The 25,023-nt window shown below is 42.5% G+C and overlaps 1 protein-coding gene across 1 annotated transcript; it reads left to right on the forward strand.

The window, feature by feature from the left end:
- The first annotated feature begins 7,685 nt into the window (after window positions 1-7,685).
- On the forward strand, window positions 7,686-22,946 carry LOC147663305 (uncharacterized). The gene is made up of 5 exons (XM_086950542.1): window positions 7,686-7,745; window positions 12,231-12,266; window positions 18,469-18,906; window positions 21,924-22,139; window positions 22,636-22,946. The coding sequence occupies exons 3-5, from the start codon at window positions 18,469-18,471 to the stop codon at window positions 22,918-22,920; spliced, it is 939 nt and encodes a 312-aa protein (XP_086806668.1). The 5' UTR covers window positions 7,686-7,745; window positions 12,231-12,266; the 3' UTR covers window positions 22,921-22,946.
- The last annotated feature ends 2,077 nt before the right edge of the window (window positions 22,947-25,023 follow it).

The following is a 25,023-nucleotide window of genomic DNA, read 5'->3' on the forward strand; positions in this document are numbered from 1 at the left end:
CACCCTCAACCACTCACCCTCAACCACTCACCCTCAACCCCTCCCCCTCACCCTCACTCATCCTCACCCTCACTCATCTTCAATACCTCACCATCACTAACCCTCAACCCCTCACCCTCAGTAACTCTCAACACCTCTATCCCCCTTACCCTCACTCACCCTCAATACCTCACCCTCACTAACACTCAACCCCTCACTCACCCTCACTCTCACCTTCACTCACACTCAACACCTCAGCCTCACCCTCACCCTCCTACAGACACATTCAAGGCCCTCATCTTGAGCAATGATCACGATTTTTATTGTACAACTAAAAAAAAAAAAAAAAGGTGGCAAATACATCAGCTCATAACATTTCGCCACACCTGTCTCTACATTTTTGGATTGCCAAACAAAATTATCTACCATCTTTTGAAATCGCCCACTGTATTTCAACGTTGTCACACACACATTTGGATTTGAACCTTGTCACACACACATTAATGGAGGCATGCTCACCCTCAATGACCCTCACCTTCAACACCTCACCTACCCTTACCCTCACTCACCCAACACCTCACCCTCACTCACCATCAACATCTCACCCTCACTCACCCTCATCCTCACTCCCCATCAACACCTCACCATCACTAACCCTCAACTCCTCACTCTCACTAACCCTCAACCCCTCCCCCTCACTCACCCTCACCCTCATTCACCATCAACACTTCAACATCAGTAACCCTCAACTCCTCACTCTCACTAACCCTCAACCCCTGCCCCTCACCCTCACTCATCCTCACCCTCATTCACCGTCAACACCTCACCCTCACTCAACATCTCACCTTCACTCACCATCAACATCTCACCCTCACTCACCCTAAAAACCTCACCCTCAACACCTCACCCTCAACACCTCACCCTCAACCACTCACCCTCACCTCACCCTCACCTCACCCTCAACCCCTCACCCAAACCCACAACTCTTCACCCTCAACACCTCACTCACTCAATACCTCCCCCTCACTCACCCTCACCCTCACTTACCCATAACACCCCACCATCACTAACCCTCAACCCCTCCCCCTCACCCACACTCACCCTCACCCTCATTCACCATCAACACTTCACCATCAGTAACCCTCAACTCCTCACTCTCACTAACCCTCAACCCCTGCCCCTCACCCTCACTCATCCTCACCCTCATTCACCGTCAACACCTCACCCTCACTCAACATCTCACCTTCACTCACCATCAACATCTCACCCTCACTCACCCTAAACACCTCACCCTCAACACCTCACCCTCAACACCTCACCCTCAACACCTCACCCTCAACCACTCACCCTCAACCACTCACCCTCAACCACTCACCCTCAACCACTCACCCTCAACCACTCACCCTCACCTCACCCTCACCTCACCCTCAACCCCTCACCCAACCCCTCAACTCTTCACCCTCAACACCTCACTCACTCAATACCTCCCCCTCACTCACCCTCACCCTCACTTACCCTCAACACCCCACCATCACTAACCCTCAACCCCTCACCCTCACCTTCACTCCCCCTCCCTCACCCTCAACCCCTCACCCTCACTAATTCTCAACTACTCAATTTCCCTTACCCTCACTCACCCTCAATACCTCACTCTCACTAATCCTCAACCCCTCACCCTCACTAATTCTCAACCCCTCAATCACCCTTACCCTCACTCACCCTCAATACCTTACCCTCACTAACACTCAACCCCTCACTCACCCTCACTCTTACCCTCACTCACACTCAACACCTCAGCCTCACCCTCACTCACCCTCACCCTCAACCCCTCATGCCATTTTTAAGGGTACCTTGGAGCAGACAGTTCAAGTCGAATTACAGTAAGGGAGAAAATGGCGTCTGGAAATGTTTTTTTTTTAAACAAAACTCCTTTAGTTTACATACCATCCCGTACATACACACCAACATGAATCCCAGCATTTAAAATTACCCACAGACACATTCAAGGGGCGCATCCTCAGCAATGCTCACTGTTTTCATATTAAAAATAACAACACAACTTAGATGGCAAATATTGTATCCAGCCTCTGACCCATTCAGCAACATACATCAGCTCATAAAAATTCTCCACACCTTTTTCTACATTTATGTATTGGCAAACAAAATCATACACCATCTTTCTCATTCGCCCACTGTATTTTAACGTTGCCACACACACATTAATGGAGCCATCTGCAGCAATGTTCATTATTTTCATACTAAACATAAACGCCACAACTTTGACCCTGGATATTACAAGACTTACATTAAGGAACGCATCCGCAGATAAGTTATGTATTTACAACACGTACACACACAGCAAAAAATATCCTAGCATTTAAAACTACCCACATACACATTTTAGGCCCGCGTACGCAGCAAGGCTCACGATTTTCATAATAAAAACAATAGCACAACTTTTATGTCAAATATTGCATCCGGCCTCTGACCCATTCAGCACCATGCATCAGCTCATTACATTTCCCCACACCTGTATTTACATTTATGTATCGCCAAACAAAATCATCGACCATCTTTCTCATTCGCCCACTGGATTTTAACGTTGCCACACACCCATTCATGGACGGCTCCACAGCAATGTTCAGTATTTGCATACTAAACATAAACGCCACAACTTCGCCACAACTTTCAGCCTGTATATTACAAGAGTTCTATGTTTAAAAGTGAAACTTTGTATACTTTACAAGCTTTATATATTCCATTTTTAAGGGTAACTTCGAGCAAACAGTTGAACTTCAATTACACTAACGTTAAATAAAACAAACAAAAAAAAATTACTTTGCTTTGTCAGTTCCGAGCTAACTCTTATGTGCGCTTAAGCGAGTTGGCCAGGGAAGTCTACTGGCGCGCCAATGTCGAAACTCCATTTGCATACACATTCAAACATTCACACTTCCAATTCGCGCACATCAGCTAGTGTGACTTTTCCTTGGGGCAAGGGAAGGACTGCGAGCCGGGTGTTAGCTCGAGAACAACAACAAACTCCCCCCCCCCAAAAAAAATAACAGTAGAAACGTGATGTTTTTTCGCTAAACTTAAACAATCCCACTGAACGTAAATACGAACATTAGAAACGTGATTTTTTTTCTAACAGAACTTATTTACTTTACATAACCAGGCCTAGTATTTCACAATTTTGCGGTACAGCGTAGTATGTAACATCGGCCTATTCTACTTAGACGCTTGTACAGACTACAGATTTCCGATGTTGCCTTCAGGGAAAAATTTCCGATGTGGCCTTCTTTTGGATAACCACCATATTTCTTATACACACACATTAAGGGACGCATCCGCAGCAGCCTCACCCTCACTCACCCTCACCCTCACTCACCCTCAACCCCTCATGCTATATTTAAGGGTAATTTGGTGCAGACAGTTCAAGACGAATTACAGTAAGGGAGAAAATGTCGTCTGGAAACGTTATGTTTTTAGAACAAAACTCCTATACTTTACATACCATGCCGTACACACAACGACAACAATCCCAGCATTTACAATTACCCACAGACACATTCAAGGTCCGCATCCTCCGCAATGCTCACGATTTTTATAGTAAAAATAACAACACAACTTTGATGGCAAATAAATCAGCTCAGAACATTTCACCACACCTATCGCTACATTTATGTATTGGCAAACAAAATTATCTACCATCTTTCTAATTCGCCCAATGTATTTTAACGTTGCCACACACACATTAATGGAGGCATGCTCACCCTCAATCACCCTCACCTTCAACCTCTCACCTACCCTCACCCTCACTCACCCTCAACCCCTCACCCTCACTAACTCTCAAACCCTCAATCACCCTTACCCTCACTCACCCTCAATACTTCACCTTCACTAACACTCAACCCCTCACTCACCCTCACTCTCACCCTCACTCACACTCAACACATCAGCCTCACCCTCACCCTCACCCTCACTCACCTTCAATCCCTCATGCCAGTTTTAAGGGTAACTTGGAGCTGACAGTTCAAGTCCAATTACAGTAATGGAGAAAATGGCGTCTGGTAACGTGATGGTTTTTTAACAAAAGTCCTATAGTCACTCACCCTCAACGCCTCACCCAACACCTCACCTTCACTCAACATCACGTCTCACCATCCCTCACCCTCAACACCTCACCCTCAACCCCTCACCCTCAACCACTCACCCTCAACCATTCACCCTCAACTACTCATCCTCACTCACCCTCCCTCACCCTCAACCCCTCACCCACACCCTCAACACTTCACCCTAAACACCTCACTCACCCTCAACCCCTCCCCCTCCCTCCCCCTCACCCTTACTCACCCTCAACACCTACCTCACTCACCCTCAACCCCTCACCCTCACTAACTCTCAAACCCTCACTCACCCTTACCCTCACTCACCCTCAATACTTCACCTTCACTAACACTCAACCCCTCACTCACCCTCACTCTCACCCTCACTCACACTCAACACATCAGCCTCACCCTCACCCTCACTCACCTTCAATCCCTCATGCCATTTTTAAGGGTAACTTGGAGCTGACAGTTCAAGTCCAATTACAGTAATGGAGAAAATGGCGTCTGGAAACGTGATGGATTTTTAACAAAAGTCCTATAGTCACTCACCCTCAACCCCTCACCCAACACCTCACCTTCACTCAACATCAACATCTCACCATCCCTCACCCTCAACACCTCACCCTCAACCCATCACCCTCAACCACTCACCCTCAACCATTCACCCTCAACTACTCATCCTCACTCACCCTCCCTCACCCTCAACCCCTCACCCACACCCTCAACACTTCACCCTAAACACCTCACTCACCCTCAACCCCTCCCCCTCCCCCTCACTCCCCCTCACCCTTACTCACCCTCAACACCCCACCATCACTAACCCTCAACACCTCACCCTCACTAACTCTCAATCCCTCAATCACCCTTACCCTCACTCACCCTCAATATCTCACCCTCACTAACACTGAACACCTCACTCACCCTCACTCTTACCCTCACTCACACTCAACACCTCAGCCTCACCTTCACTCACCCTCACCCTCAACGCCTCATGCCATTTTTAAGGGTATCTTGGAGCACACAGTCACCCTCAACGCCTCATCCAACACCTCACCTTCACTCAACATCACGTCTCACCATCCCTCACCCTCAACACCTCACCCTCAACCCCTCACCCTCAACCACTCACCCTCAACAATTCACCCTCAACTACTCATCCTCACTCACCCTCCCTCACCCTCAACCCCTCACCCACACCCTCAACACTTCACCCTAAACACCTCACTCACCCTCAACCCCTCCCCCTCCCTCCCCCTCACCCTTACTCACCCTCAACACCTACCTCACTCACCCTCAACCCCTCACCCTCACTAACTCTCAAACCCTCAATCACCCTTACCCTCACTCACCCTCAATACTTCACCTTCACTAACACTCAACCCCTCACTCACCCTCACTCTCACCCTCACTCACACTCAACACATCAGCCTCACCCTCACCCTCACTCACCTTCAATCCCTCATGCCATTTTTAAGGGTAACTTGGAGCTGACAGTTCAAGTCCAATTACAGTAATGGAGAAAATGGCGTCTGGTAACGTGATGGTTTTTTAACAAAAATCCTATAGTCACTCACCCTCAACGCCTCACACAACACCTCACCTTCACTCACCATCAACATCTCACCCTCACTCACCCTCAACACCTCACCCTCAACCCCTCACCCCCAACCCTCACCCCCAACCCCTCACCTTCAACCCCTCACCCTCACTCACCCTCCCTCACCCTCAACCCCTCACCTACATCCTCAACACTTCACCCTAAACACCTCACTCACCCTCAACCCCTCCCCCTCACTCACCCTCACCCTCACTCACCCTCAACACCTCACCATCACTAACCCTCAACCCCTCACCCTCACTAACTCTCAATCCCTCAATCACCCTTACCCTCACTCACACTCAATATCTCACCCACACTAACACTGAACCCCTCACTCACCCTCACTCTTACCCTCACTCACACTCAACACTTCAACCTCACCCTCACTCACCCTCACCCTCACCCTCAACTCCTCATGCCATTTTTAAGCGTAACTTGGATCAGACAGTTACAGTCAAATTACAGTAAGGTCGAAAATGGCGTCTGTAAACTTTATGGTTTTTAACCAAAACTCCTATAGTCTACATACCATGCCGTACACACACACCGACAACAATCCCACCATTTATAATTACACACAGCCACATTCAAGGGCCGCATCCTCAGCAATGCTCACGAATTTCATATTAAAATTAACAACACAACTTTGATGGCAAATATTGTATACAGCCTCTGACCCATTCAGCATCATACATCAGCTCATAACATTTCGCCACACCTGTCTCTACATTTATGTATTGGCAAACAAAATCATCGACCATCTTTCTCATTCTACCACTGTATTTCTACGGTGACACTCACACATTAATGGAGGCATCTGCAGCAATGTTCTGTATTTTCATACTAAACATAAACGCCACAACTTTGAGCCTGTATATTACAAGACTTACATTAAGGGACGCACCCGCAGCGAAATTCTGTATTTACAACACGTACACACACAGCCAAAATTATCCTAGCATTTAAAACTACCCACAGACACATTTAAGGGCCACTTACGCAGCAATGTTCACGATTTTCATAATAAAACGAAGAACACAACTTTTATGGCAAATATTGCATCCGGCCTCTGACCCGTTCAGCACCACACCTGTCTTTACATTTCTTTTTTGCCAAACAAAATCATCGACCATCTTTCTCATTCACCCACTGTATTTTCACGTTGCCACACACACATTAATGGACGCATCCGCAGCAATTTTCAGTATTTTCATACTAAACATAAACGCCACAACTTTGAGCCAGTATATTACAAGAGTTGTATGTTTAAAAGTGAAACTTTGTATACTTTGGATGCTTTATATATGCCATTTTTAAGTGTAACTTCGAGCAGACAGTTGAAGTCCAATTACACTAACGTAAAAAAAAAGGCCCTTTGCTTTGTCAGTTCCGAGCAAAATCTTATGTGGGCTTAAGGGAGTTGCCCAGGGAAGTCTACTGGCGCGCCAATGTCGAAACTCCATCTGCATACACATTCAAACATTCACACTTCCAAGTCGCGCACATCAGCTAGTGTGACTTTTCCTTGGGGCAAGGGAAGGACTAAAAGCTTTGATCCTTTCTTAAACCAAAAAAAAAAAAAAGATTCTTGCATCGTTACCCCCTATTTAAGCAGAGGGACGGGTCACTTTAAGTCATACTCTCTTTTTACCTGCGAGGACAGAACTTCGACTTACAGAACGGCGCTGTACTTGCTGCTATCGACCAACAGCCACTGAAAAATTACGGCATTCAATCTTAGAACGTAAGTGCATGCAAGCTTTATTTCTATACATCTAAGGGACAGTATTGATACATTTACTTGCGTTTATTAGAACGGTTACTATATCAACATTGCACCTGTGTTAAATTATTCTGCGACATGTTTGTTTGCAAATCTACATTTTCTATGGTAATACTTAGCAAAGGACTACGTAATTTCTCAAACAGGTCATACCTTTGTTTAAACCAACCGATACATATTGTTTTTTTTATCGTTATCTCTTGTAGGTTATTGGTACGCTTTCAACATTTCCTTGATAGGGGGAAAGAAACTGCGCACCAACATATATCATGTAAGTACAGCCAACTGTTCACTCTTCTACACAATTTTTACTTCCGTTCCTAACACTCCGACTCGCCACACAGAACATTCCTTCCAATAATTCAAGGCACAACATAAGTTTGACACACACCCATTCATTCTTATATTTAATGCAACACAGTAACTACTCCTAATTACAACATGACACACACACCTTCTTTTTACGTCTGTTACTATTACCTTTTCACGCACACACGGTTAAGAACACATACTATATAACACGCACGGCGAATTGAGTGCAACCACAACAGAACACTCCTTACGATTTTTGTCACAGCTTCACAGCAATACAGTAAACAGGATGATCGGACTGAACAGTGAACAGAGCTCCAGCTTACACTACTCACACACACCTTGTCAGATTATCTTTCAATATTACACGCATACCGCTTGCATTCTCAGATTAAATGTAACACATTAACCAGTGCAAGTTACAAGATGACACATACGCACCCTTTTTTTTACATCTATTAGTATTAACTTTTCACGCACACACTGTTAGGAACACATACTATATCACACGCACGCCAAAATGAGTGCGACCACATTAGAACACTCATTACGCTTTCATTGACAGCTTCATAGCAAGACAGTAAACTGGATGATCGGACTCAAGAGTGAACAGAGCTGCATCTTACACTAATCACACACAGCCTGTCACATTAGGCAAAACACTGACTGCCCCCCTTATACAGCACGTGCGACTCCAACGCAATCTAAGATCATAGCACTTCGCCACTACAGCACCAAACTTTCAGGCACAACTTCAAATTGCACATTTATTTGCACGCAAACAGGCTACACTTCACAACATTCACCCGCAGCTTTACTGGCACACAGTAAGTAATCCAAGTTACTAGCTGACACACGAAAACAGCCGCTCGTACAACTACTAGTATTACCTTTCCACAAACACACATCCAATAACACATTAGCCAGGATTTGCGGCCTACAAAAATAAACACTTCACTTTACACTTACTACACTATTCCCAGGCACATTGTAACATTAGGGAGAATAGTACAGCCATAAACCGTTCGCAACACTTCGCCACACCACAACAAAATTTTCATACACACATTCCACGAACAAGGGCACTTTCACACACACCCTCTATTACATGGCTACTCACAATCTTTCTCTCAGGGGCCAAATTTACTGTTTACTTTGTGTCCAAGGACCGCATCGGTGGGGGCAGGGTCAGTGGTTAAGGGTCGGGGCTACAGCAACAACATAAAACTGGCCATGAGGTTAATCACAGGACCCTGCAGCCGAAGGCTTCGTCCACTGAGCCCTCCCGGCATACACATAATTGTCTCGCTCTCTTTCTCTCTTCGTCTCCCTCCCTCTCTATAGCACACTAATCACACACACCCTGTCACATTAGGCAAAACACTGCATCTTACACTAATCACACACAGCCTGTCACATTAGGCAAAACACTGACTGCCACCCTTATACAGCACGTGCAACTCCTACGCAATGTAACATCATAGCACTTCGCCACTACAGCACCAAACTTTCAGTCAGAACTTCTAATTGCACATTAATTTGCACGTAAACAGGCAACACTTTACAACATTTACGCAGAATGCATTCATTCGCAGCTTTACTTGCACAGTTAGTAATCCAAGTTACAAGCTGACACACGGAAACAGCCGCTCGTACAACTACTAGTATTACATTTTCACAAGCACACATCCAATAACACATTAGCCAGGATTAGCTGCCTACCCAAAAAAAAACTGGACCTTACACTTACTACACTATTCACAGGCACATTGGGACATTAGGGGGAATAGTACAGTCATAATCCGTTCGCAACACTTCGCCACACCACAACAAACTTTTCATACACACAATCCACGATCAAGGGGACTTTCGCCCACACCCTCTATTACATGGCTACTCACAATCTTTCTCGCAGGTGAAAAATTTACTGTTTACTTTGTGCCCAAGGACCGCATCGGTGGGGGCAGGGTTAGTGGTTAAGGGTCGGGGCGACAGCAACAACATAAAACTGACCATGAGGTTAATCACAGGACCCTGCAGCCGAAGGCTTCGTGCACTGAGCCCTCCCGGCATACACATAATTTTCTCGCTCTCTTTCTCTCGCGGTCTCCCTACATCTCTATAGCTCTCTCTCCCTCTCTATAGCTCCCCCTCCCTCTCTCCTGTCTTCCTCTGTCTCACTCTAACTGTGTTCCTCCCTCTGTCTCACTCCCCCTCTCTTCTTCCTCCTCTCTCCCTCCCTCTCCGTCTCCCTCCCTATCACCCTGCATCTCACTCCCTTTCTCTTCCTCTCCCTCCATTTCCCTTCCTTTCCCTAACTTTCCCTTCCTCTCTGTCTTTGTACATAACTCTCCATTTGTCTCCCCTTTACTCCCTCTCTATCTTTCTACATTACTTGCACACTAACTGGGTACACTTTCAATATTACACGCACACCGCATTCATTTTCATATTCAATGCAATATAGTAAGTAATCTAAGTTACACGATGACACACACACACATTTTTCGGTACGTCTCGCACTATTAACTCTTCACGCACACACTCACTCCCTCTCCATCCCCAACAACAATCCCAGCTTTTAAAACTACCCACAGACACATTCAAGTCCCACATCCTCAGCAATTCTCAACTATTTTCCTAATACAAATAACGACACTACTTTAAGGGGGTCGTTATTTTTTGAAGCCTCACACACACACTCACCCTCACTTACCCGCAACGCCTCACCCTCACTCACCCTCACCCTCACTCACACTCACCACCTCACACTCACCCTCACTTACCCTCAACGCATCACCCTCAGTCACCCTTAACAGCTCTCCCTCACTCACCGTCAACGCCTCTCCCTTCCTCACCCTCACCCTCACTCACCCTCAACGCCTCACCCGCACTCACCCTCATTCTCACTCACCTTCAGTCACCCTCAACACCTCACCCTCACTCACCCTCAACGCCTCGCCCTCCCTCACCCTCCCTCACCCTCAGCCTCACTCACCCTTACTCACCCTCACCCACCCTCACGCTCATCCTCACTCACCCTCACTTACCCTCACTCACCCTCAGTCACCCTCAGTCACCCTCACTCAACCCCTCACCCTCACTCACACTCACTCAACCTCTCACTCAACACCTCACTCTCACTCACCCTCAACACCTCACTCACCTTCAATTTCACTCACCCTCAATTTCACTCACCCTCACTCATCCTCAACACTTCCCCCACCCTCACTAGCCCTCAACACCTCACACACACACCCTCAACACTTCTCCCTCAACTCCTCACTCACCCTCACTCTCACTCAACACTTCAACACCTCAGCCTCACCCTCACCCTCACCCTCACTCACCCTTAACACCTCACTCACCCTCAACACCTCATTCTCACTCACCCACACTCACCCTCATCCTTACTCACCCTCAACTTCTCACCCTCACTCACCCTCAATATCTAAGCCTAACCTACCTTCACTCACCCTCAACCCCTCACCCTCACTCACACTCACTCACACTCACCCTCACTCAACCTCATGCTCACTCACCCTCATGCTCACTCACCCTCAACACATCATCCTCACTCACCCTCACCATCACTCACCCTCAAACCGTCACCCTCACTCACCCTCACCCTCACCCTCACTCACCCTTAATACCACTCACCCTCACTCACCCTCATCCCCTCCCCCTCACTCACCCTCACCCTCAACACCTCACCTCACTAACACTCAACACCTCACCCTCACATTCACACCCTCAACATTTCACCCTCACTCACCCTCAACCCCTCACCCACACTCACCCTCTCTCTCCCTCTCTAGCTCCCCCTCCCTCTCTCTTGCCTTCCTCTTTCTCACTCTAACTTTGTTAATCCCTCTGTCTCCCTCCCCCTCTCTCTCCTTCCCTCCATCCCCGTCTCCCTTCCTATCACTCTCCCTCTCACTCCCTTTCCCTTCCTCTCACTCCATTTTCCTTTCTTTCCCTCACTTTCCCTCCCTCTCCCTCACTCTCCATCTCCCTCACTCTCCCTCCCTTTTACTCCCTCGGCATTTCCCTCCCCTTCACTCCCTTTCTGTCTTTGTACATTACTTGCACACTAACTGGGTACACTTTCAATATTACACGCACACCGCATTCATTCTCAGATTCAATGCAACACATTAACCAGTCCAAGTTACAAGATAACACACACACACATTTTTTTATGTCTCTCAGTATTAACTTTTCACGCACTCACTCACTCTCTCTCTGTCCCCCTTTTCCTCCCACTCCCTCTCTCTCCCTCTATCATCTCACCCTGTCTGGGTGCCAGCCGTGGCGCATACACTCACAGCAGCACTAGAGCTCTTAACAGGTCTTTAAAAGACTATTTACATGCTAATGTGCCCTTTATGGGAAAAATTCGAAAAAATATATTCTAAACATTATGTTTTTTTTCTCCTTTCAGATTATTAAAACAACAACAAAAGAAACAGAAGTTAAGGTAAATACTACTTTGCCACTTAGTTTAAAATTTGTTAAAAGTTCATACCTTACAGTCCCCAAAAATATTTGTTAGTTCACAAACCTTCTTAATTTACATTTGTTGATAACAACATTTCAGTATAACTTATAAGATGCAGAGATGCTTGAAAGCAAGTTACCATCAAGGGAATAGCAAATTTAATAGCAAATCACAAGGTAAGCAATGCTTACCAAATAGTGCTTTTGCTGTCTTGCACAATTTATGCAAGCCAGTAACTACTTGGAACTCTAATGATCTGCATTATATAATGGACCGTGGGGACGCTTTATATCTCCAAATGCATTCTATTAACAAAGAAACACTTATGCATCCAGATGACCTGCCAAGGTATATAGACCACAATCAAGAGATATATTCACTTTTGCTACGGAATGCTTACTACGGTGATGTCCTTAAACGTTTTGATAAAGCCTACCCAGATATTAGCACAGCATTAAATGTTACTATTAATAAGCACTGTGGTGTTCTACTTTGTATGAATGTTTATGTAATAGCTATTTTCAAACATATGCAATCATACTTTGTATTTGATTCACATAGTAGGGACCATGAAGGCATGCCTCATTCAAACGGAACATGTGTTACAATTGCATTTAATTCGTTTGAAGGGCTAATTCAATATGTTATGAAACTAGCATATAACTTTACACATCAGGCTGAGCAATGTGTCCAATTTGAATTAACACCAATAGATATAAAAGTCATTCAAAGGAAATCCTTTACAAAAGCACTTACTGTGCACAAGAAAAATAGTCACCTACCGCAAGAAAGAAAAATTTGGGTACATACTACTGAATGTACTCCTAATCAGACGATAACATCAACATCAATGTCTTCTGATGATTTACTGAATAAAACTAAGGGAGGGAATAGCAATAGTAATCATTTAGCACAATTACCAGGTAATAGTAAAGCTATACAGGGAACAAATAAACAGTCTCGGAAAAGAAAAAGGGATTCAAGTACATGTCCAACTAAAGTTGTACAAAGAAAAAAAGTTAATACAGCTGAAGAAAACATTACCAACAGTCAACTAAGTGCTACTGATAATAACATACCCATCTTCACGCAGGGCCAAAGACAGAAACGAGGTAAACAAATCCATACAATCATTCGCAAATTCCACCGGGAAATATTGCATGGGCCAGAGTACATTTGTACTCTTTGCAATCAACTGTGGCATAAACAAACGTTGCTAAATATACGCAGTGTTAGCCAATCCGAAATTTTCAACAAGTGTAACATTAGTAACAAGAAAACCAATTTTATTTGTAAGACTTGCTATTATTACATTCGCAAAAACAAAATACCACCATGTTCTATTGTAAATGGCATGGGCTTCCCAAATGTACCAGTTGAATTAGAATTATATGATTTAGAAGAAAGATTAGTTTCACCTAGGATACCATTCTTACAAATTCGGAGTCTGCCACGCGGTTTTCAAAAATCATTATCAGGTGCAGTAGTTAATGTACCTGCAGATGTTATGACAACTGTTACAATTTTACCAAGGCAAATTAATGACGCCATGACAATCCCAGTGAAATTAAAAAGGAAATTAATCTATAAATCATATACACATTATGAGAATATTAGACCAAATACAGTAAAAAAGGCAGCTACTTGGCTAGCTAAAAATAGTACAATGTTTAATGAATATGGTGTTACGATTAACCCTGACTGGGAGTATATACCTCCAGAAATAGAATCTCACAATGAGACTTCTGAGACAAACAATTCATCTGATAGTTCTGACAACATAGAAGCTGGGAATTTGGATACTATGTTAACAAATGAAACTATTACTAGTAATTCGCTGAATGTGTTAAGTTTCGCTCCAGCTGAACATAACACGCCAAGAGGTTTATATGAGGATAAAGATTCAGAGTTTTTGGCTTTCCCTACTATTTTTTGTGGTGAACGAAGGCCTAACAATAAGGAAAGACACATACCGGTACATTATAGTACTATTTGCCAAGCAGAGTTAAGGAGTTATGATAGAAGAGTCGCTAAATCTATTACTAATGTGTTTTTTAAACTGAAGAAATTACATATTAAGCAGATCCATGGTAAAATCAACATTTCCATCAGAAAACATTTTACAGATGGAAATAAAATAACTGCTAAAGACATTAAATGTAATATTGCCAATGTTTTACAGTTTAATGAGGGGTACAAAGTATTAAAAACTATACGCAGTTCACCTCCATATTGGGAAGGTTGCAAAAAAGATATTTTTGCAATGATAAGGCAACTTGGCATACCCACTTTCTTTTTGACTTTATCTGCTGCTGAAACAAAATGGCACCATTTAATAAATATACTATTGAGAGTTAGAAACTTAAAGGAATGTACAGAGGAAGAATTCTTAAACATGTCTTGGGAAACTAAAAGTAAATTAATACAAGAAGATCCAATAACATGTGCAAGACAGTTTGACTATCAAGTTAGGAAATTCTTTAATTGTGTTTTGCTGAATGGCACTAATCCAATTGGGGAAATAGTAGACTACTTTTACAGAGTCGAATTCCAACAAAGAGGTTCTCCACATATACATGCATTACTCTGGGTAAACAAAGCACCATTGTATGGTGTTTCACCAGTGGAAGAAGTCAATAGCTTTATTGACAAATATATCACTTGTCATAAGTCTGAGAACCCTGTTTTACAACCGTTAATAAATCTACAAAGGCATGGTCACACCAAAAATTGCAGACGTAAACAGCAACGGACATGCAAATATCAATATCCCAAATATCCAATGTCAAGAACGCTCATATTAGAGCCATTAACACTTGAGGAGACAAATAAGCAATGGCAAGATAATATGAAAATAATACATGAAGCTATGAATAATACTACTTTTAATACACTTTCTTTTGAGGAATTTTTAGACTTCATTAAAATGGATGATAAAGAATATATTACTTCTATACAAACTAGCTTACAAAAAACAACTATTTTTTTAAAAAGAACACCAGGCGAATGCTTCATCAATAACTACAATAGTACTCTTTTAGAAGCTTGGCGAGCAAACATAGACTTGCAGTTTATACTAGACCCTTATGCTTGTGCAGTCTATATTATCTCATATATCAGTAAATCGCAAAGAGGAATTAGCAAACTTCTAGCGCAAGCTGCTAAAGAGGTAACAAGCAATAGTAATATCAAAGATCAACTTAAACACATAGGAAACAAATTCCTCAACTGCACAGAAATTAGTGCTCAAGAAGCAGCATATCTAATTCTTCAAATACCATTACGGAAAAGCTCACGATCATTTGTATTTATTAATACTAGCCGTCCAGAGAAAAGAACTTATTTAATGCGTGATATCGAAACTATTAATAACTTGCCCGAAAATTCAACTGACATTCAATGTGAAAATATTATTATTAAGTACTGCAAACGGCCACAATCATTAGAGATGTGCACGTTAGCAGACTATGCGGCTAATTTTAACTATGTGAAGAAAAAAACACATGGGAAAGAAATAAATGATTGCGAAGATTTACTTGCAGAACAAAACTTTTACAGCTCAGATGAGGAAGAATTAGAAATAGAATGTAGTGACGGAAATAAACAACAACAGAAACAGAATTATGATTATGCTTTAAATAAGCGCAGACAAGGGAAAATAATACGCTTTTGCAGATTTAGCAAAAATAATGAACCAGAAGAGTATTATAGAGAAATATTAATGTTGCACTATCCATGGAGGGAAGAAGAAAAAATACTAATCAACAAGGAAACTTACTATGATAGGTATCTGGAAGTTAAAACATTTGTTGACACACAACTAAAAATCTATAACAAACAGCATGGCGAAGTTACAAACATTATTCATGAACAGTGTCATGAAAATGTAATTTCACCTCCTCTATCACCAACTGTTAATATACAGACAGAAGACCAAAATCCAGAACATAATAATAGATATGATTTGGCTCTAGATTTAGGAATTAGAACTACAACTGAAGAACAAAGCTCAACTAACGTTATTTTACCCAATGAAAAATACCAACAACTTATGCAAAACTTAACGGAAGAACAACTTAAATTTGTTTACCATCACTTGCATTGGTTTAAAACTACAAGCACTCCATGCTATACTTTTTGCACTGGAGGGGCTGGTGTTGGGAAAAGTTTTGTAATATCTGCACTATATCAAACTTTACTACGCTACTATAACACTAAGGCCGGTGAAAATCCTGATAATGTTTATATCTTACTTACTGCTCCAACAGGAAAGGCTGCCCATAATATTAATGGCAAAACACTGCATAGCACTTTCAAAATACCTGTGTCGCAAAGTTTGACTTATAAACAACTGAGTCATGAACATAGAACTGCTCTACAAATGGAAATGATGCATGTTAGAGTTGTTATTATTGATGAAATTTCAATGGTAGGACACAATATGTTGAATTTTATACATAACAGGCTTCAAGAAATTAAATCATCTAATGAACCATTTGGAGGAATTTCTATTTTAGCCATTGGTGACTTTTACCAATTAAAACCTGTATTTGACAGATACATTTTTCAGGATTCTACACAAATGTATGGTCCTTTAAGTGCTAACTTATGGAAAGAACATTTTAAAATTTTTGAATTAACAAAAATTATGCGCCAAAAAGAAGATCTACAATTTGCAGAATTACTAAACCGATTGAGAGAAGGCAAGCATACTGAAGAAGATATTTCACAAATTAAGCAAAGGGAAATACAACCTGATGAGACTTTATTAGAAACAATTCCATATATCATGTCAACTAATCTAGAAGTTAATGAAATTAACAAAAAGGTTTTAGAACAACATTGCAAAGATTATCCAGTCTACATAACAGTAGCATGGGATACCGTCAGTTCTGATTTGTCTGAAAATGTGAAAAAAACGATTCTTAAGCAACTGCCCAAAGATCCACAGAAAACAATGGGCCTTTCACATACATTACACATTGCCTTACAACTTCGTTATGATTTAAGTTGCAAAGTGGATGTCAATGATGGTTTAACAAATGGCGCAACTGGTGTTGTACAATTAGTTGAATTGATTAACAATACACCTATTATTGTTTGGTTGTTATTTGACAATCCCACTATAGGACAAACAACCAGACAACAATATAAACACTTATTTCATTCACAAATACAAAATACATGGACACCAATACATGCTATAGCTAGACATTTCCAATACACTAAAAAATGTATTACCATTATACGGAAGCAATTTCCTTTACGCCAAGCCTCAGCACGCACTATACATCGCACACAAGGTGCAACTCTCGAACCACTTTATATACACTTTAATAACAGCAAGATTCATCATTTGCATTATGTTGCTATTAGCAGGGCAAAATCAATACAAAATGTATATGTACACAATTTTGATGAACGTAAAATTGTAGTACATCCACAAGTTAATGAGGAAATGCACAGATTAAGGACAGAAATGCCACTTGAAATACATATCCCACAGTTACATACATACAGTGCACATTTCAATATCATTGCACACAATATAAGATCACTACAGAAAAATTTTTCATCTATGGTAGCGGATAGGAATATATTACAAGCAGACATTATTTGCTTAACTGAGATCAACACTACAAGAAATGCTACAGCTAATGATTTCACGATAGAACAATATCATCACATTATATTTGATAAATTTCATACATACAACACAAACCATGGAATGATTATGTACTACAAAAAAGATTTATTTATATTGCCTATTTATGAGACACTTGAAGGGATAGACATTTTACATTTTACTCTACAGATTGATAACACAGATTACCTTATTATTATTTTATACAAACCACCCCTAAAAAGTATAACTTCTCTTTTTGATTTCATCACAAATATTACGGATTTTTACCCCACACACAAATTGATTATTATAGGGGATTTCAATGTGGATGTATCTCAACAAAATGCAAACAGCAAGCAATTACTTGGATTCTTTGAAACAAAATTACAATGTCAACAACTCATTAACAGTTACACAACTAACTACCAATCCATTTTAGATCATATATATACAAATGTCCAACTACACAACTATGGTACTTTAGAATGCTATTACAGTGATCATAAAGCAATATGGGTTTGTATTTAACATGTTATATCACATTTTCTATTTCAGATGATGTCTATTGAAGAAATAATGAACATTAATACCGATGACAACAAACCATACCAGAAACCAATAAGAGTTAATGTCATCAACTGCTCAGGGAAAACTACGTACAAAAATGCTAAACAAGAGCAGAAAATGTTATTCCATTTGGCTTTAGCAGATAAAACTGGAACAATAAAATGTACTTGTTACCAAGAAAATTTATATGAGCAAACGAAAAATAACTGTGGACTACTGATACGAAACTTTATTATCAAAAACAAAACAATTTTAATTACAAAACAAACTAAAGTAACCAAATTTCCCGCAATGACAATCGAGGAGGGCCTGATCCAACAAGCAAACAACATTTTGCATCCGCCTGCACCATCGGCTTCTCCGATCAAGGAAATAAAACGGGCAAGTCTGAAAAGCCTGATGACCGTTTCAGGGACAATAATTGCCGTAAGTATGAACACAAACATGTCATCATGTCAACTAAAAAAAAATATTGTCTCGCATTTGAAAAGTTGGACTTATTAGTATTGTAAATGACATATCTTATATATTTTTTACTTTTTAAAATTGCAAGTCTAAATAGCACACCTATGTCATGTGACAGGCAGACCTGCCCTTAGGGCAGGTATGCTTGCCACATGGCACCTGTGCCTTTTTTGGGGGTGCCAGAGGGTGTCAAAGTGACACCCCATGCACCCTTCTGAATTCTTTAATTACCGATTCGGTAAATACCGAATCGGTAATGCCTAATCATTCCTATGGGCTTCAAAGCCCATAGGAATTAATGGGCATTACCTATTCGGTATTTACCGATTCGGTAATTAAAGAATTGTTAAGGATTCAGTAACAAATCCAGATGTTGGGACCTACATACCATTTACCTATTTTTAAATACCGAATCGGTAGGATTCGGTATTTCAAAATAGGTAAATGGGATTTACCTACATCGGGCCCTTAGTAACTTCACTAACAAGCTCAAAAAAGGTTGCATTATAGACTCTTTCACACTATGTAGAAAGTAAGAGTTTTGGGAAATATAATAGGCCAGTGCTTTGGGGTATACTACAAATTCAAGTACTCTCCACAAAGCCATTTTTTACAAAAAAAAATGCAATATGGTAGAAAGGATGTTCATTTGGGTCGTGAAATATAATACATTATATTGCCATTCATACAACGCACTAGTACTATGTGTTTTTACTGTCACTATTTTATAGAATTGTTCTTTTTGGGTTTAACAAAAGGACGCAAAGACTGTCTTTACATCAATGCCTCACCCTCAGTCACCCTCACTCACCCTCAACACCCCACCCTCACTCTCCCTCAACACCTCACCCTCAACAATTCACCCTTAATGCCTCACTCACCCTCAATCTCACTCACCCTCAATCACCCTCAACACCTCCTCCTCACTCACCCTCAATCACCCTCACTAGCCCTCAACACCTCTCACTCAAATACTCTACCCTTCTCCCTCAACTCCTCACTCACCCTCACTCTCACTCAACACCTCAACACCTCAGCCTCACCCTCAACATCAATCACTCACCCTCACTCACCCTCATCCTTACTCACCCTCAACTTCTCACCCTCACTCACCCTCAACACCTCACCCTCACTCACCCTCAACACCTCACCCTCAACAATTCACCCTTAATGCCTCACTCAGCCTCAATCTCACTCACCCTCAATCACCCTCAACACCTCCCACTCACTCACCCTCACTCACCCTCACTAACCCTCAACACCTCCCCCTCAAAAAGTCAACACTTCTCCCTCAACTCCTCAGTCACCCTCACTCTCACTCAACACCTCAACACCTCAGCCTCACCCTCAACACCTCACCCTCACTCAATCAATCACCCTCACTCACCCACACTCACACTCATCCTTACTCACCCTCAACTTCTCACCCTCAATCTCTCACCCTCAACACTCCCTCACTCTCACTCACCCTCAACCCCTCACCCTAACTCAGCCTCACTCACACTCACTCTCACGTAACACCTCATCCTCACTCACCCTCACTCACCCTCAACCCCACCCTCACTCACCCTAACCCTCACTCACCCTCAACACCTCACCCTCAATCACTCACCCTCACCCTCACTCATGTCATCATATGTACTAAAAAAATGCATAGTTGGCTTACACACACAGTACACCTTTAGTAACTTCATTAACAATTTTAAAAAAAAACGCATTATACACTCTTTCACCCTATGTAGAAAGTACGCGTTTTGCAAACTATAATATGCCAGCGCTTTGCTGTATACTACAAATACAAGTACTCTCTACAAAGCCATTTTTTGCAATAAATATTGCTATCATTTAGGAAGGATGTTCATTTGGGTCGCTAAATATAATACATTAGATGGCCATTCATACAACGCACTAATAATATGTGTTTTTACAGTCACTATTTTATACAATGCTTACTTTTTCTTTAGGAAGAGAACGCAAACACTGTGTTTACCTCAATGCCTCACCCTTAGTCACCCTCACTCATCCTCAAAACGTCACCCTGACTCACCCTCAACACCTCACCCTCAACACTTCAGCCTCAACGCCTCACTCACCCTCAATCTCACTCACCCTCAATCACACTAAACTCCTCACCCTCACTCACCCTCACTAGACATCAACACCTCCCCCTCAAAAACTTAACCCTTCTCCCTCAACTCCTCAGTCAACCTCACTCTCACTCAACACCTCAGCCTCACCCTCACCCTCACTCACCCTCAACACCTCACCCTCACTCAATCACTCACCCTCACTCACCCACACTCACCCTCATCCTTACTCACCCTCAACTTCTCAACATCAATCACCCTCAATCTCTCACCCTCAACACTCACTCACTCTCACCGTCAACTCCTCACCCTAAATGACCCTCACTCAGCCTCACTCACACTCACCCTCATCCTTACTCACCCTCAACTTCTCACCCTCACTCACCTTCAATCTCTCACCCTCACCCTCTCACCCTCACTCACCCTCACCCTCACTCACCCTCACTTACATTCACCCTCACCCTCACGTAACACCTCATCCTCACTCACCCTCACTCCCCATCAACTCCTCACCCTCACTCACTCACAATCAACACCTCACACTCAATAACTCACCCTCACCCTCACTCATGTCATCATGTCTACTTAAAAAATGCATAGTTGACTTACACACACATTACACCTTTAGTAACTTCAATAACTAACTCAAAAACTCTTCACACATAGTAGCAAGTATGACTTTTGAAAACTATAAGATGGCAGTGCTTTGGTGTATAGTACAAACACAAGTACTCTCTACAAAGCCATTTTTTGCAATAAACAATTCAATCTTTTAGAAAGGATGTTCATTTGGGTCGTTAAATATGATAATTTATATTGCCTTTCATACAATGCACTAGTAATATGTGTTTTTACAGTCACTATTTAATAGAATGCTTTCTTTTTGTGTAGGAAGAGGACGCAAAGACTGTGTTTATCAATGGGCAAGATACCCCACTCAAATCGATTACAATAAAAGATGCAACTGATGATATAAAAGTGACACTGTGGAGAGAAGCGTCACTATTTAAAATACATCTTGGCAAATATGTTACCCTGACGCACGTCACTGTACATGAATTCAATTGCCAAAAAATATTGAATACAACGCGCCATAGCAAAATGGAGGTAAGCACAACAAACAAAAGCTTTTGCAATTATCTCTTTTCAGCCACTCTTGGACTTTCACCCAGTCTTGCCCTTTCACCCACTTTGCCCCTTTCACCCACTCTGCCCCTTGCACCCACTCTGGACCTTTTACCCACTCGGGACATTTCACCCACTTGGGACCTTTCACCCACTCGGGAGCTTTCACCCACTCGGGACCTTTCAACAACTCTGGCCCTTTCACACACTCTAGGCCTATCACCCACTCTAGACTTAGCACCCACTCTAGACTTATCACCCACTCTAGACTTATCACCCACTCTCGACCTATCACCCACTCTCGACCTATCACCCACTCAAACCCTATCAACAACTGGGACCCTTTCACCTACTCAGTCCATTTCACCCAATGTGGCCCTTTCAACCACTCTGTCCCTTTCACCCACTATAGGCCTTACACAAAACATAAAGTATACAAATTTAAAAACTAATTGTTGCTTTTGTTTTCTCTCAACAGGTAACAGCCCCACCAGAGGAAAAGATGGACATTCAAATTTATGGTGTTGAAAGCTCTACAGAGCAAAATAGTATTATCACAATAAAAGTGACAAACACAGACGAATATCAATCTATGCCCATCGAAAACGAGATCTTAATTAAATGGTTTATGTTAGATGAGGAAGTTGACAACATCGGAGATGCCCTTGTCCATTTTTTGCCACAAACTTTTGAAGTTGTCTTTTGTAATGGCCAAATCATAAAGATTCTGAAAGAAAAAGACGATGAAATATGTTCTGACTAAATTTTGCATGTTGCCAGGATATCTTATTTTTGTACAAAGTTAAAAAATAAATATTTGTGGTTTTTTTTCTAAAATAAAAAAGTGTGGAATACAAATTTTACAACTACTATGGTAATTTTTTCTATACAAAAGTCAAATTATAACTAATACACTCAATTTATACAACATAGTCACACCCACATACAACATTCAGCCAATCCATTTGACATTACAAAAACATATACAAAATACACATACTTTGTAGCTTGCACGCACTACAGTAGTATGTATGAATGAGACTGTTGTTGTGCTAAATACGCCTGTGCTGGTGCAGAGTTATGCTGTGTTGTTGCTCAATGTTACTGTGGGGGGCCGAATGATAAGGTGGTATTGCTGCGTGTTGCATTGGTGGACATCACAAATTAGGTTGTTGGGAGAAGTGCAACTGTTGTTGGGATGAGTTATGCTGTGGTGGTAATAGTTGAACACTAACACAGCACAACTCATCATCAACACATCACAACAACAGCATTAGGAAGCACCACTTTAACATCACTCATCAACACACCAACATCACTCTACACCACCACAACAGCATCATTCTACAACAACAACATACAAAAACACAAACACACTTTACATTAAAATAACTAGTCACACATGCAAAACACTCACATTTGCCAATCACACCCTCACTCACACTCACTCACCCTCAACTCATCACCCACCCTCAATTACACTCACTCACCCTTAACACCTCACCCTCACTCTCCCTCAACACCTCACCCTCACTCACCCTCAACACATCACCATCACCCTCACCCACCTTCACTCACCATCAACACCTCACCCTCACTCACCCTCACTCACCCTCAACACCGCACCCTCAAACCCCCAATCACCCTCACTCTCAACACCTCTCCCTCACTCACCCTCAACGCCTCACCCTCACTCACCTTCAGCCCCTCACCCTCACCACCTCACCCTCAATCACCGTCATCCTCACTCACACTCAAGACTTCATCCTCACTCACCCTCAACACATCTGCCTCAATTACCCTCAACCACACTTACCCTCAACACACTATCACACTAAAACAACACACAAACACTTACCACCACTGCACCACTTCACTCACCCTCAACACCTCACCCTTAAACTCTCACTCACACTCACTCTCACTCATCCTCAATAACACACAACACCTCAACCACACTCAGTCTCAAATCCTCAATAACACTCAGCCCCTCACCCTCACTCACCCTCAACACCTCACCCTCAATCACACTCAACACCTCACCCTCACTCACCCTCACTCATCCTCACTCACCCTCAACATACTATCACACTAAAACAACACACAAACACTTACAACCACAGTAACACTTCACTCACACTCAACACCTCACCCTTAACCCCTCACTCACCCTCACTCTTAACCATCCTCAATCACCCTCAACACATCACCCTCAACGCCTCACCAACACTCACCCTCAGCCCCTCACCCTCAGCTTCAACACGTCACCCTCACTCACCCTCAACAACTCATCATCAACACATCACTCACCCTCACTCTCACTCATCCTCAATACTCTCAACACCTCACCCTCAATACCTCACTCACCCTCAGTCCCTCACCCTCACTCACCCTCAACTCCTCACCCTCAACACCTCACCCACACTCATCCTCACTCACCCTCAACAACTCACCATCAACACCTCACCCTCATACTCACTCACCCTCAACACCTCACCCTCATTCACCCTCACTCACCGTCAACACACTATCACACTACAACAACAAACAAATACTTACCATCACAGCAACACTTCACTCACCCTCAACACCTCACCCTTAACTCCTCACTCACCCTCAATCTCACTCATCATCAATCACCCTCAACACCTCACCCTCAACACCTCACTGTCATACTCACTCACCCTCACTCACCCTCAAAACATCACCCTCATTCACCCTCACTCACCGTCAACACACTATCACACTACAACTACAAACAAACACTTACCACCACAGCAACACTTCACTCACCCTAAACACCTCACCCTTAACTCCTCACTCACACTCACTCTCACTCATCCTCAATCACCCTCAACACCTCACC

This window comes from Lissotriton vulgaris, unplaced genomic scaffold, assembly GCF_964263255.1.
Source record: "Lissotriton vulgaris unplaced genomic scaffold, aLisVul1.2 SCAFFOLD_11979, whole genome shotgun sequence".
NCBI lineage: Eukaryota > Metazoa > Chordata > Amphibia > Caudata > Salamandridae > Lissotriton > Lissotriton vulgaris.